The sequence below is a fragment of the Theobroma cacao genome, chromosome 4, assembly GCF_000208745.1.
Source record: "Theobroma cacao cultivar B97-61/B2 chromosome 4, Criollo_cocoa_genome_V2, whole genome shotgun sequence".
Classification (NCBI taxonomy): Eukaryota; Viridiplantae; Streptophyta; class Magnoliopsida; order Malvales; family Malvaceae; genus Theobroma; species Theobroma cacao.
Genome location: NC_030853.1, coordinates 15,615,000 through 15,629,575, shown reverse-complemented (window position 1 = coordinate 15,629,575; position 14,576 = coordinate 15,615,000). Strand labels below are relative to the sequence as shown.

The following is a 14,576-nucleotide window of genomic DNA, read 5'->3' as shown; positions in this document are numbered from 1 at the left end:
CAAACATAACCACAGCTGGTGAAGAAAATTCTGAAATTTTTGTATTAGAAAGAGAGTTTAAAATCAATAAAGAATAGTGTAGAAAGCATCTCTACTCTAAGAAAAATAAGCAAAAAAGAAAAACTTATTTAGAAACCTATAAAAACGAAAATGATCAAATTCTACAAGAATATTATGATTTCATGGAAAACCATAAGATTCTAATAAAATCCTTTACATGGTTCAAAGAATATTACTTAGGATCAATAAACACTAAAAAAAATAAAGTCAAAAGGCAAACAACTAGAGGAGAAATTGAATTTCAACATTTTCTTTTGATAAAAGTTCAATATTCTTATAAAAATATATGAATAAGAGCAACTCCTTTAAGGATGACGTCCTCAAACTTAGGAGAACAAGATTCCTCAAAGGACATAAAAATGATAATTGAACAAAACAACTATATAAATCTAAATCTTCATACCATCGCAAAATAACTGGAAAATATAGAAACACTAATTGAAAACTAATCGAAATTCACTCAAACATAGACAATAAACACATAAGTCATTAACGCCAAAGAACCTATTTTCAAACCGTTTGAAATTCCAAAAAAATTTCATCAATAGCATCAAAATCATTTTTTGAGAGAAATTCAAATAGAATTGATGCCTTAGAAAGGCAAATAAGTTTTTATTCTTTTATTACATTCAATCAAGATTATATTTTTATTTTAAGTCAAATAAGCCTTTATAACTGATAACTGATTAATTGCTATTAATTAAAATATCACTTGTCATTTTATACTTATGTGGCGTTGATGTGGTGCTGATGTGGAAGAAGAAAAATACCGCATAGTCATGTCATCATGCCAAAAAACCATGCCACGTTATCATCCATGATAACATTTCAATATGTGATATAATATAGAATGACAAGTGACACTTTGACTAAATAAACTATTAATCGTAAAGGCTTACTTGACTTAAAATGAAAACATAAAGGTTTATTTTGCTCAAAAGAACAATACAGAAGCTTAATTGAATGCGATAAAAAAACAAAGATTTATTTGAATTTTCATGAATAATTTAGGAAATTTTTTAGATATTATAACAAAAAAAATTTAACAACTATACCTAACAATTAAATTAAAAATTATAAAAAAAAGTAACAAAAAAAAGTGAAGTCATGAAAAATAAGTAAGAAAAATATTAATCCATAACCCAGATAAAGATAACATATCCTATATCATGCATACGTTGTTTCAAGTATCTATCATAAACATAAAAGAAAAAAATCTATTGATGGGATAGGAAACTTATTTTCATTTAAAATTGAAATTTATACGTAATTGTCTTTAATTACAACAATCAAAGAAGATAAGTCTTTTAAACCGAATTCGTAAACATCACCACACCATACGTAGACAATCATAAAAATCTATCCATGCACACCTTGCTGTATAACGTTTGGCCGATACCTGAAAAGGGAGAGGCACACCAATAAGTCAGAGGCTTGGCACTTTAGCTTTCAAAGTCTGCCAAGAATCAGTAATTAATAGCCTAAATTCTCAACATTTTTAATGAAACTTTGGTCAATATGTCTGTCACTACAAAATAAAAAATAAAAAATAAAATCAGAAGCAAAAGAGGAGAAGGAAAAAGCTAGTAATATTTTCAAACCGCGGTACACTCTCGTCTCTATCCTTTGGCATGATAGACAAGGCAGTACAATTTTTTTCCCATCCAAAGCAAATCAAGAAGAACGTTAAGGAGCTGTAATATATATCCCCATCACCAAGTCCACTTCCATGAATATGATTTAGTAGCCATCATACAATGTCCATTCACATATAGGTATTGTCAATTTTTTATTTTAATTGAAAATAGACCCTCAATTTTTTTTTTCCATATTAGTATTAAAAGAAGATTTAATCATGTTTAGATCGATCAAAGGTGTTTTAACTTTAAAAGTGTTCATGACTTGGTGACGGAGATATAACTTAATTGATAGCCACATCTCTCCTTCTTCAAAGAAGATTCAAAGTTCAAATTCTAGCGTGGTTTACGTGCAAAGTGAGAAAATTAGTTAATTTGGAAACCAGTAGTTTGTTTATGAATGAACATGTAGTGAAATGATGTGGAAACTTTTAACAAAGGATTCGAAACAAGTTGAGAGTGCAGAGTCAAAGGCCCTAAAAATCTTCGCAGGAGCAAAGTTTCACTCCTAGATGAAGCCAATTCAGTTTTTTGTCATCCAATATTGTTCGCCTGCACGCTTGTGATCTAATTAAGGATTTCAAGCAGAGAGCCAAATTCACCTACACCCCACTTTGGATTCATACCTTGTTTGTCCCCCTATGGCTGTAAACACCCCTCAAAACCACGCGGTTTGAGCCTTGAAAACCGCTTTTTCTAGCCCCATAAAAACTGCATTTGTTTCCCCAAAATCAAGAGTCCCCAAAAGCCACTACGCAGTTGCTTGGTCCCAACAGCTCAATTGTTGTCAGGTTGTCAGTCAGGTAGGATGTTGACTGCCCTCTATTTATTCCCTTCAAACACCCCCTCTTCATTTCTACAAACAACTCCTTTCAAGGTTCATTTACTAGCCCCAATCTTCTTTTTCCTTCCTCTTCCAGGGTTTTTTTTTTTTTTAACTTTAAAACAGCATAATGAAAAAAAAAAAAACAAAGGCTTTCTAGTAGTACTTAAATATGCTTGTACTCTTCGTTAGTCTTAGTACAATTTTTTCACATAATGTTGAGGGGTTTATGGAATATGTTTTTTCATATGCAGGGCAATGGGGCTTTTGGGGTTTCTTCTAGTTGTATTGCTCTCAGTCCTCAACTTTGTTCACGGTTTTCCAAGGAATCATGCCCCTCATGGATACCTTGGACCCTGGATCAACGCTCATGCCACTTTCTATGGAGGTGGTGATGCTTCTGGAACAATGGGTACATTCCACATCACATTTTTTGTTTATTCTTGTGAGTGGCGTGTTCTTCTTGGTAATCTACTTTACTTAATGCATTTCATTCTGGTATTGCTATAGGTGGAGCTTGTGGCTATGGAAATCTATATAGCCAAGGTTATGGTATTAACACAGCAGCATTGAGCACTGCATTGTTCGACAATGGCTTGAGCTGTGGCGCCTGCTTTGAGCTCAGGTGTGTCAATGACCCACAATGGTGCTTGCCCGGCTCCATTGTGGTCACAGCCACCAATTTCTGCCCTCCAGGAGGCTGGTGTGACCCTCCTAATCACCACTTCGATCTCTCTCAGCCTATTTTCCAACACATTGCCCAATACAGAGCTGGTATTGTTCCAGTAATTTACAGAAGGTAACACAATTAACTAATTTTACCAAAAAGTTTCCACATTTTCTCTTACATTTCTAATGTGCGTAATAAGGTTACATATATAAAATTTTCTGTTTTGCAGGGTGAGGTGCAGGAGAAGTGGGGGTATCAGGTTCACAATTAATGGACATTCCTACTTCAATTTAGTACTGATCACCAATGTTGGAGGTGCTGGTGATGTTCATTCTGTATCCATTAAGGGTTCAAGGACCAGATGGCAGCCAATGTCAAGAAACTGGGGCCAGAACTGGCAGAGCAATTCTTATCTTAATGGTCAAAGCCTCTCTTTTCTTGTTACAACCAGTGATGGCCGCAGTGTTGTCTCTTACAATGTTGCTCCAGCCGGTTGGTCCTTTGGACAGACTTACGCTGGAGGGCAGTTTAGGTTTTAAGTTTCAACAACCCCTAAGCATACTATAACTGCCGTTGCTATAGTTTAAGATATTTTGTCTGAACAAAGACTAATGTGAGTTACAAAAGAATACTATATAGTAGAATAGTATGAGGGTGAATCTTGGGTCAAGATTGATTTTTAAAGAGCCCTTTCCTGTGTAGTATTATTGTGAGTTTTTGCAGTTCTATTGGCTTTGAATTGAAGCCTGGGGGTAACTGCTGTGGAAGAGAGAGAGAGAGAAAGAGAGAGGGAGAGAGAGAGGTACAGTATTTAGAGGCATATTATTAGTGAGATTCTGCCTAAAGGGCATTCTTACTATCCAGCTACTGCTACATCAAATGATGAATAGCAGGTGTTTTTTCAGGCCAAAAGGCACTTTTGCTTGCTTGTGAGAAGCCACTGTCTTTCTTGTTGTGCACTTTGAACAATTATCCAAAATTAAAAGATTCAGCAATTTGTGAGGACAGAGAGATCTCAACTTTTCTTAACGACTTAAGTATCATCATCATCATCATTATTATTATTGTTGATTCTGGCATGTGCTGCACAAAATCCAAAAAGTGCAAGTATGGGTTATTATCAGACGAAAATGGTCGTCCCATTTTGCTGCACTTTCCCCTGCAACCTTATCAGCTTCAGTGCTTAATCCATTCCATAGATCCTTTTTCCATGACCTTATACACCTTTTTGCTAATGGCAGCAAGAGGCATGAGAAGTAGAACACACATTTTCTAATTTATTTGATTTGAGCAAGGGGGATTCCAACAGGTTTCGTCCAATATGGAATACATATATACCGATCACATGCACAAGTGATGCTCTCTTTAATCTGTTCAATATAATTGATGTCTCGATCCCATTATAACAATTTGGCTGTGGGACTTAAAATGGGCATAGATTTTTATTTTGTTGCGAAGGTATTTCCAAGAGATATCCCAAAATTAATACACATTTAACAACCCCCTAATAATTGTGTGGGTGCCCTTTAAAGAATTCAAGCAGACGACAGTTGGACAAGCAAACATGACTTTGTTTTGCCTTTTCAAAGCTCTGATAATTAGCATTTAACTGGAAATTAAACTTGTGATGGGAACTGAAAAAGAAAAAGGCAGGCACCGACACATTACAATTTGAAGCAGATGCTCTTGTCCCAACCCAGCAGGATGGCAATTAGCAAGATAATTGCCCTTTCTCTACATCACTGTTGTGTTTGTTCCCATTAAATCTTGCTATGAGATTGAAGAGTATTCCATTCACGTGCCAACTTGATTCCTTGCTGCAAGCCACAGAATTAGGCAAGTTACACTAAAAAACCAAGCCCCCATATGCGGAGATCTCAATTATTATGCAAATCAAGCATAAAACCCTTTTCACTCTTGTGTCAAAACCGAGTACCAACTGCCCTATCTCTAATGTCACAGCAGGAATCTATGTAACAATTTTCTTCTATTACGTTATCATTCCTCTTTAGTTGATAATTAATTAAGACAAACATTTTATAATTATATTGAATGTGAAAATATTTATATGTTCAAGTGCAAAATCTTTGGAATAATGGTTTTCCATGGTTATCCAAGTACGTACAAATGCAAAAGAAATTGGGTTGGGGGGGCTGTAATATCTTGGTGCAAAAGTGAAAATGTGTTTTTGACGAATTGTCGGCAGATATTTTTGTCCCAAAAGAAAAAAGAGGTTTGGGAAGCACGTGAAAGCAGTACCACATTGTTTTTTCATAGAACGACAAAAAGGTTTAAAGTAATTTCGTTATTATACACATATATGCAGGGGCGGAGCCTCCTTATGTGATGGAGGGTCATACCCCCCCAAAACTTTTAAAATTTTTTTTATAACAAATAAAAATTTTTAAATTTTTTTAAATATTTTATTATTAACTCTCTCAAAATAATATTTTATTTAATAATTAATATAAATAAAAAATAATAAAATAATTTTACTTATCTCATTCAATTTTAATTTTTTTAATTTATATTTATTTATTTTATTTATTTTTTTATTTGTTCATATGTTATAAGTTTTTATAAATATTCTTTTTCAAATTTTTACAAACCATTAACCATATTATTTTTTTTATTATGTAATATGTGGTATCTACCTTCTTCTTGTCATGTTCTTCTTTTTTATGTTACATAAATTTTATTTTTTATAATTTTAATTTTTAAAAATTAATAAATTATTATATGGTTCTCAAATATAAGTTATAGTATTACATTGTTACTTAAAATTTTATCAACGTATCATTTTTTTTATTTATCTTGATTATGTAAGAAAAAACTAACTTGAGTATATTTTTTTTATATGCTTTACATTTTATATTTAGTTAAAATAATTCTCTCAAATATATAGTATTTAAATAATTCTGATTATATAAAAAAATTATTAATCTTATATACGTTTTTAACTATTTATATTTTACAAATTATAGCTTTATATTTAGTTTCATATTTCTATTATCAATATTTTTATTATTGATTAAATTTAATATATTAATTTTTTAAAAATTTTAACTCTTATTCAACTATGTTTGGCCCTCTAATAAAATTTGACTAACTTCGTACTCGTGTGTATATATATATATATCATCCACCTCACGCATGTTTTTGTAATCAACCTATTTCTTATCTGATAATTAAGCATCAAGGTGGCATCCTATTTAACTAATTTAGATCCAGTTCACCATTACTTTTGCTCTTCTTTAATGCAACCCCAATACCATTCGCAAATATAAAAATTCTGAGGTGTTTAATAATTAATGGTGTCCTTTGTCTAACATAGGACGGATATTGGAATTCGAGACATATTGATTGAAGGATTGAAGGGGTGACGAAGGTAGCGATGTCAATGTGACAATGGCAAGTTCCGTAGTCTTGTGGTGTGTCAAAGCGCAGTTTCCGCATTCTTTCCAGCTTTGACTCATCAATGGCTTATTTTGTGGACGAGGTGTGATATGTTCCAAAAGGAGAAAGGGTTGGACCTCTGGCAGTTATTGGAGGAGCAGCCAGTGGACATTGGTTTGTGAACAAGGTGTGAGCCAGGTTGGCTAAGTGGATATGGGAAAGTGGGTGATCTATACATATATATATCTGGAATATTAATTTTGCTAATGGTAATGGACCCGATATCAATGGCTCTTCATTTAAGCTTGTCCTTCTCAATCAGTAGTTGAGACAAATGGATAGGCCATTCAGGGATTAATTGAAGCCATATGAAATTGAATTTCAAGTGACAAATGCAGCAGTGCAATGTTTTTTTTTTGGATCCCATGATTTCCGGGCTCCCAGCTCCATGCTAAAAGCTATACACGTCCATCCAAATTGCTATCTTACAAATATTCAAGCAATCATATATATGTGGGAGTTAATTATTCATCACAACTTTTACTATCATAGTTCAAAATATTTGGTTTACGAGCGTGTCCAATTGAAATCATTTTATTTTTTATCAAAAGAAAATATTTATAGCAAAGTATATTCTTAAAAACTTAACATGTTAATGTCATAATATAAAATTCTCTTTTAAACATTTTCAATTATCTAAAAACTGACTCCTTTTCTTTTCTACCAGACGACCCTTGTAAACTTTTAGCAACATGGGGTCAAGGCACTATCGTTAAATCTTTCTAAATCAAAAAAGTTTACAATCATCAACCAATGTGCTAAAACGTTTGCTTCTTGTCGGTTCTTATCTTTCCTATTTAAATTTGAATCCTTGCACTTGACCTAGCCTGAGGATCAAGATAGTTGAGAAGTGGGTTGAGCCTGGTCAGCTCAAGGCCTCTTAGGCCTAGTTTTCTCATGGACTAAGGGAAATATGCAACCCAGAATCCAGTTACTGTTGTATATAATTCGGTCCAATTATTTAGTAGGCCTGGTCTTTGGCCCACAAATCAGCAGGATTGAGGTTGGGCTTGAAAAGGTTTTGGGAACTCAAACCCAATCTAAAATATTTGTTGTATAGATATAATGTTTCTCTCATAAATAAATACAAAATATTACTAAGATTGATATAGAGTTGTATTAAATTATTTTAATAAAAAACACTAGTCATATAGAAAATTTCTTTTTTTTATTTTACTTTTTAAATAAGATGATAAATCTAAATTGAATTTACATCAAATAATTTGAAATGAATATAAAAACATTTTCAACGACTGAATTTTAAAAGAGCAACAATGAAATGTATAAGATGGAAACTTCCATTGAAGTACAACATAGTGTAGCAATATACTTGGCAACCAACTGAGCTGAGATCTTACATATCACTAAACTCCAAAAGTCAAAGCTCTTTTTTATCTTCACCATTATGCTTGAAGAACAAGATGGGATAAGTGCATTGCCACATGCACTCCTTCATCACATTTTCTCCTTCTTGCCAACTTTCTATTGAAACCAGCATTTTGTCCAAAATATGGCTCCATTTTTGGAAGTTCAACCTTGTCAAGGATAATGGCTTCTATAACCTTACAAAAGATAATGCTGAAAAACAAACAAATAAAATTAAAAGAAATTAGATAGTACTGCTTGGGATTACAACACCATTAAGTTTGTGGGTTGTCCCTTACATTTGCATTAACTACCCAAACATGGCCAACATGAAAACGGAATAAATAAACCAAATAATCACCAAGTAAAAGACATGTAACTAGTACACGACACTACCTTTCCAAATTGAAACCTAACTTTTCGCACTAGAGAGTATGTTAAGTTCAATGCATGCTTTCATCACATGCGCTTCTCCATAAATTCTTTTTTTCTTTGTTGTATTGGTTATTTAATATGCACTTTAGCTGTCTTCACATGCTAGTACCTATAGGCTTGCATACCTCAAAGTAATTTCCATCTTAACACTTGTTTACTGTTAGTTACAAGTGTTATGTTTGCATGCAATGCATATAAAGCCTGTAATTAAGCTTTAACTATGTATGAAATATCTGCTTTGTTCTTATCAATACTAGACCTTTGTTTTCTCTAATTCTTATTACAATAATGAAGGCTATTGTTGTAGTCTCATAATGTCTCTTACTCAATTGCATAACATAGTATCAAAGCTTATGCTCCATTCTTGTAGAACACTATAGAACTTACTTATTCTCAAAGACCTTAGAAAAACTCACTAAAATTCACAAAAAAATATGATAACTCCAACTCTTACCATCACACATCAACCACCACCACTATTTGATGGCATTAGCTAAGCAGTATGGGCTATCAAGATGAAGGCCTATTTGAGAGGCTATAACTTTTGGAATGTGGTTAAAAATGAAACTAAGGTACTACTATTAACAAACAATGCATTTGTAGCCTAAGTCAAACAATATTAAGAACACATTGCTAAATCCTGTAGGTCTTTGTCATTCCATCATTCAGCCATGTTTGAGACGATATTCAATAGGATCATGGGCTATTAAATGGCCAAACAAGCTTAAGATGCACTTCGAGAAGAATTTTTTAGTATTATTAGAACCAAGCACATGAAGGCTCTCAATCTTAGGTTAGAGTTTGACGTGATGAGAATGAAGGCTATTAAATCTATAAAGGAGTATGTTGATTAAGTCATGCGGCTTGTTAATCAAATCAGAATGTTAGGTGAGAAGTTACTTAAGGCTCGTGTTGTAGAAAAGATACTAATCATACTTAAAAAATTCGAAGCTACTATAGCCTCCCTAAAGTAATCAAAAGATCTCCTTAACTTACTATTACTAAAATAGTAAATGCACTTTAAGCGATTGAGCAAAAGAGGACAGCATGACTAAGAACAAGTGTCGAAATTGCCTTGGCATCCAAAACGTAAAGGCAAAGTCAACTTTGACAGTAATAGCAAGAATAATGCAAGGGACAAGGATATAAAACCATCTCATGCAAGTCAGACTCCTTACAAAAAGGGTAAGTTTAAGGTTTGTACCTTTTGTAAGAAAAAAAATTGTTCAAAAGAAAACTATTGGCTTAGAGTTGATGTAAAGTGGAGGACATGCAATGAATTGGGACATGTTAAGAAAGTTAGTAAGAACAAGCAAAACTGCACCAGATAAACCAGCAATTGAGACTGAAAAAACTAAAGTGGTAAAAGAAATATTATTCATGACACTAACCAAAGCTACTATTGTTTATTCGAGTCAGTGGTTATCGAACAGTGGTGCATCGAACCATACCACTTCTAAGTCAGAGTTGTTTGCTAAATTGAATTCACAACATCGATCTTATGTTTAGATAGGAAATAGGGACCTTCTACTTGCAACAAGGAAAGGCCCGATTTCTATTCAAACTTCATTTGATGTAAGGTACATTCTTGAGGTATTTCTTGTACTTAAAATATCTCAAAATCTATTAAATGTGGGGCAAATGGTAGATGATGGATATGCTTTAATGTTTAAAAGCAAATCTTCCACAGTTTATAACTGTTCTGGTGAGTTCTTTATAAATGTTCCAATGAAAAGAAAATGTTTTCAAATTGATTAGAATGACGTTTGCATGTAAGCAACTTTTATTGTTGACAAGCCAAACACATTTAATGATCTTCTGGTTATTGGAAGAGATGATACTGCCTTAGATAAATTCAAAATGGAAATGTAAAGAGAATTTGACAATAATCTAGGTTGTTAATGTATATGACTCCAAAAGCATCTTAAGCTAAGTATTCACTTTTGGCAATGGTGCCTTCTTATCAAGTTTTTACAAGCAAACTCTTGTAGCCCAATCCTCTGCTGAAGCAAAATATTTTGCAGTAGTAACAACATTTAACCAACCAATTTGGTTAAAGAAAATGTTTTTAGATTTATAATTTCTTCAAAAAAATTACACAGTTCTCATAGTTGACAATAAGTCTACTATAACAATCATTTACAATCTAGTATTCCATGACAAAACCAAATATATCCAAGTCAAATTCCATGCTATCATGAATGCCAAGATAAGTAGGGAGATTAATGTTCAGTATTATTATTAAGAATAGCAAATAACTGATATTATGATGAAGATTTTAACTAAGTTGAGATATGAATTGTTGAGGAACAAATTAAGTGTGAACAATGCTAGCATTAAGGATGAGTGTTAAGTTCAATGCATGCTTTCATCACATGTGCTTATCCATAAATTCTCTTTTGCTTTATTGTATTAGTTATTTAATATGTACTTAGTTGTCTTCACATACTAGTACTTGTAGGCTTGCATGCTTTAAGCTAATTTCCATCCTACTCTTGTTTATTGTTGCTTACAAGTGTTATGTTTGCATGCAATGTATATAAAGCTTGTAATTAAGCTTTAACTGTGCATAAAATATCAACTTTGTTCTTATCAATACTTGACCTCTGTTTTTTCCTATTCTTTTTACAATAAGAGAGGTTGTTGTTACAGTTTCATAATGTCTCTTACTAAATTGCACAACGGAGTATTGCAAGTAAAGCCTAACTCCATCAGATGTAACTTTAAAAGAGTTTTTGTCTAATTGTCTTGTTCTTGAGAGCTTCACTATTGATAGTTGCTATACATTACTTACTTTTAAAACTTTATGGTGTGAAAGCATGCGGCTTAAACACCTTGTGTTTCATTGGTTAATTGGGATAGGTTTGAAGCTAGAAGTTAATGTGCCACGTTTATCATCACTTAAATATTATAGAGATTTAACGAAGATTTCTTTAAGTACTTTGCCTTCCATTGTTTAAGCAACACTTTTTCATTTGGCACAAACACAAGATGAGGAAGACTTTGAGTACATTAGAATATTGGTAAGAAATCTTGCCTATGTAAAGCAATTTGGTGTTAATATTTGATTTCCACAAGTATTTATTTCTTTGTATTCTCATTATTGTTTGTTAAAATTTGATTAGTGTAGTTAAAGTTTGTCTCATGCCTTTCTTTTTTTTTCTTGGGTTTCTTTTTGAAATGGAAAGTTTGTTGCTAGAGAACACAAAGGGAACAGTAATGGATAGACAAATTTCCAAAATCTTAAAGTATTTTTTTAGTTTGTTCCATTTAGCAAAAAAGTGTCATCCTATTAGATTTTTAAAGTTAATGAAATAATTTTTTGAAGAATCGAAAATGATGAACCGGAGAAAAAATTGAAGAAAAAACTCAATGAAGAAGAAAGGGAATAATACTCATAACGGTTATATAGCTGGTTTAAATACTAGCAAAAATACAAAAGAAACCAACCGATGGACCCCCCATAGTTGTCTAATACATTACAAAAACGAAAGGAAATAGGTTGTGTGGCCATTACAAGAAACAAGGCAAATAACTAGTAGAATAAAAGAAAGAAATGAAAAGAATAAAAATAGACATGTGCATAGCACATTGATCATCTAAATAAAAGAAAGCATGTGACAACCACATGATTGTCACTTTACTAAATAATTTTAAAAGCTTCGCGCCAAGATGCGAATCAATCTTCCTTCTTCAACACACCTTTTGAAAGTTAAGTTTGCAAACTCTTAGCTTCAACCTTAGTTGCTCAAACTTATCTTTGTCGAGTCCTTAAGTAAAGATGTCTACCAACTAGTCATTGTTGTCGTAGTGCTTTACTTAAACCTCATTGTTTTTATAGCTTCCTTGATAACATGGTATTTGACTCATATGTGTTTGGTTCTACCATGCTGAACAGGATATTTAGCCATAACAATGGCTAATTGATTATCGACCTAGAGAACACTTGCATATGATTCTTGAAACTTCATATCAGTGAGAACTTTTTTGAGCCAAAGAGCTTGGTTTGTTGCTGAAGTAATTGCCACATACTCCACTTTTGTTGAAGGCTGAGCAACAATTTCTTGTTTTTTGAATTCCAATTAAACACAACACTTCTAAAATAAAAATAAAAGCCACCAGTGCTTTTGGAATCTTCAAAGCTCCTTGCCAATCACTATTAAGAAAACCTTCAACCTCTTCACTTTCAGTCTTGTAGAACTTTAGGCCATAACTAAGAGTCATTTTTATATATCTGAGAACTTTTTTCGCTATAGTTAAATGAATCTCAGAAGTAGCCTACATAAATCGAGAAAGTAGGCTAGTAGCATACATAATATCAAGCCTTAATAATGAAAGATACAAAAAACAACTAATAATCTTTCCATACTAAGTAACTTCTGCTTTTGCACCTTCATCATCCTTGCTGAAGCTATTACCAGCGAATAAAGGAGCTGTAATTGGTTTGCAGCTCTCTATTTTGAATTTTTTCAATAATTCAAAGGCATATTTCTTTTGATGCAACAGAATACAGTTTATTCTTTGTTGAATTTGCAAACCAAGGAAATAAGACATTTTCCCTAGATCATTCATATCAAATTTAGCTTTCAATTTATTCTTGAGCTCAATCAAAACAACACCATCCGGTCTTGTGATTAACAAATCATCAACATAAAGTGAAATAATGAGTTGCACTTTACTTTCAAAGCTTTTAACATAAAGGGTAGGTTCACTTTCATTACATATGAATTCTTCGCTTTTTAAAAAGTTATTCATCTTCTCATATCAGGCTCTTGGAGCTTGTTTAAGTCCATATAATTCTTTCACCAGCTTGCAAACTTTTTCTTATTTGCCTAGGTCAATAAAGACTTCTAGTTGCTCTATATAAATAATGTCTTCATTAATAATACCATTTAAAAAAGCTCATTTTATATGTAAGTGCCAAATCAACCTTTTTTCTCTAATTGTAAGTGCCATCAATAGCCTAATTATACCATGTTTGGCTACTGGTGCAAAAGTCTCAAAGAAGTTCACTCCATATAGTTGAGAGAACCCTTTCACAACCAACCTTGCCTTAAACTTATTAATTGAACTATCGAAGGTAAGTTTTGTCCTGTAAACCCACTTAACTCTTATAACTTTTTAATTTTCTGGCTTGTTAACTAAGATCCAAGTGTTGTGCTTGTTGATCATCATGATTTCTACTTCCATTGCCTACTTTCAATGTTTATCAGATGTTGTTTCACTGTAACATTTGGTTCAGTGATTGCAATGTGACATCTTTCATAAATATCTTGTAAAGATCTAGTTTCTTTGACAAGAGCTTCATTAACATTCTCATCAAATTTATATTCTGGCTCATAATCTGCCAAAGTATCAATAATAATACATTTATCAATGTTGTTTTCGATTTCATTGGTTTCCCAATTCCATTTCATTTTTCATCAAACCTTACATCCCTACTTATAAAAAATTTTCTAGTCTTCATATGAATCATTCTATATGCTAGGAACGACATGATTAGAGCATCAATGCAGCAGAATAAAAAAATGTTGAAATAAAAATAAAACCATGCCTCCTACCTTTGGATCACCTTGGTTGTTTAATGCAAAGTTATGTACCACATAAAATCAAAAAAAGAATGTACATTTTCAAGTGACATCGTAATCAAATGGATTCCTTTTAGTGACAAAACACTAACACTTTTGGTGTGAAAGAATCCCAACCACTCAATCGCTTGGCCTCCAATGATGCACGCACGATTGCAACGGATCCTTCTCAAGGAGAGAGCTTTATGCCACGGGCTTGTGCTAGCAAGTGGACAATGATTTGTCCTCTTTTCTTCTTTGATTTCCAGCAAAGAATCAAAAGAGAAGTTTTCAAAAGAAAATAAACGTCTCAAGAGTGGCAACACTCAAGAGAAAAATCCTTCTTCACAAAAAAAAAGTGGTTATAATGTGATATTTATATCTAGGTTTAACTTATTAAAATTTACAAAATAAATCCTTAATATTATAACAATTATAATATTTAACCAATACTTAATTAAACTCTTTTAATTAGGTCCTTAATAGTTAAAACCTAGAATTTGATTTAAATCTAACTTAAATCATCACACTCTCAATTTAATCCAAATTGCAACCTTTGTGTG

At 32.5% G+C, this 14,576-nt stretch overlaps 1 protein-coding gene across 2 annotated transcripts; it reads left to right on the top strand.

Moving 5' to 3' along the window:
* On the top strand, positions 2,426-4,185 carry LOC18594954 (expansin-A5). Of its 2 annotated transcripts, none has more exons than XM_007022667.2 (4): positions 2,426-2,500; positions 2,775-2,932; positions 3,031-3,319; positions 3,420-4,185. In XM_007022667.2, the coding sequence occupies exons 2-4, from the start codon at positions 2,779-2,781 to the stop codon at positions 3,727-3,729; spliced, it is 753 nt and encodes a 250-aa protein (XP_007022729.2). In that variant the 5' UTR covers positions 2,426-2,500; positions 2,775-2,778; the 3' UTR covers positions 3,730-4,185. The 2 variants fall into 2 exon arrangements, with proteins under 2 accessions (XP_007022729.2, XP_007022728.2); XM_007022666.2 differs by lacking the exon at positions 2,426-2,500 and adding an exon at positions 2,550-2,574.

What these genes read in the sequence shown, in the direction of transcription:
- LOC18594954 (XM_007022667.2), top strand. Translation starts at nt 2,779, where the DNA reads ATGGGGCTTTTGGGGTTTCTTCTAGTTGTATTGCTCTCAGTCCTCAAC. An exon ending in TGATGCTTCTGGAACAATGG is followed by an intron (nt 2,933 to 3,030) that starts GTACATTCCACA and finishes GTATTGCTATAG; the next exon opens with GTGGAGCTTGTGGCTATGGA. An exon ending in GTTCCAGTAATTTACAGAAG is followed by an intron (nt 3,320 to 3,419) that starts GTAACACAATTA and finishes TCTGTTTTGCAG; the next exon opens with GGTGAGGTGCAGGAGAAGTG.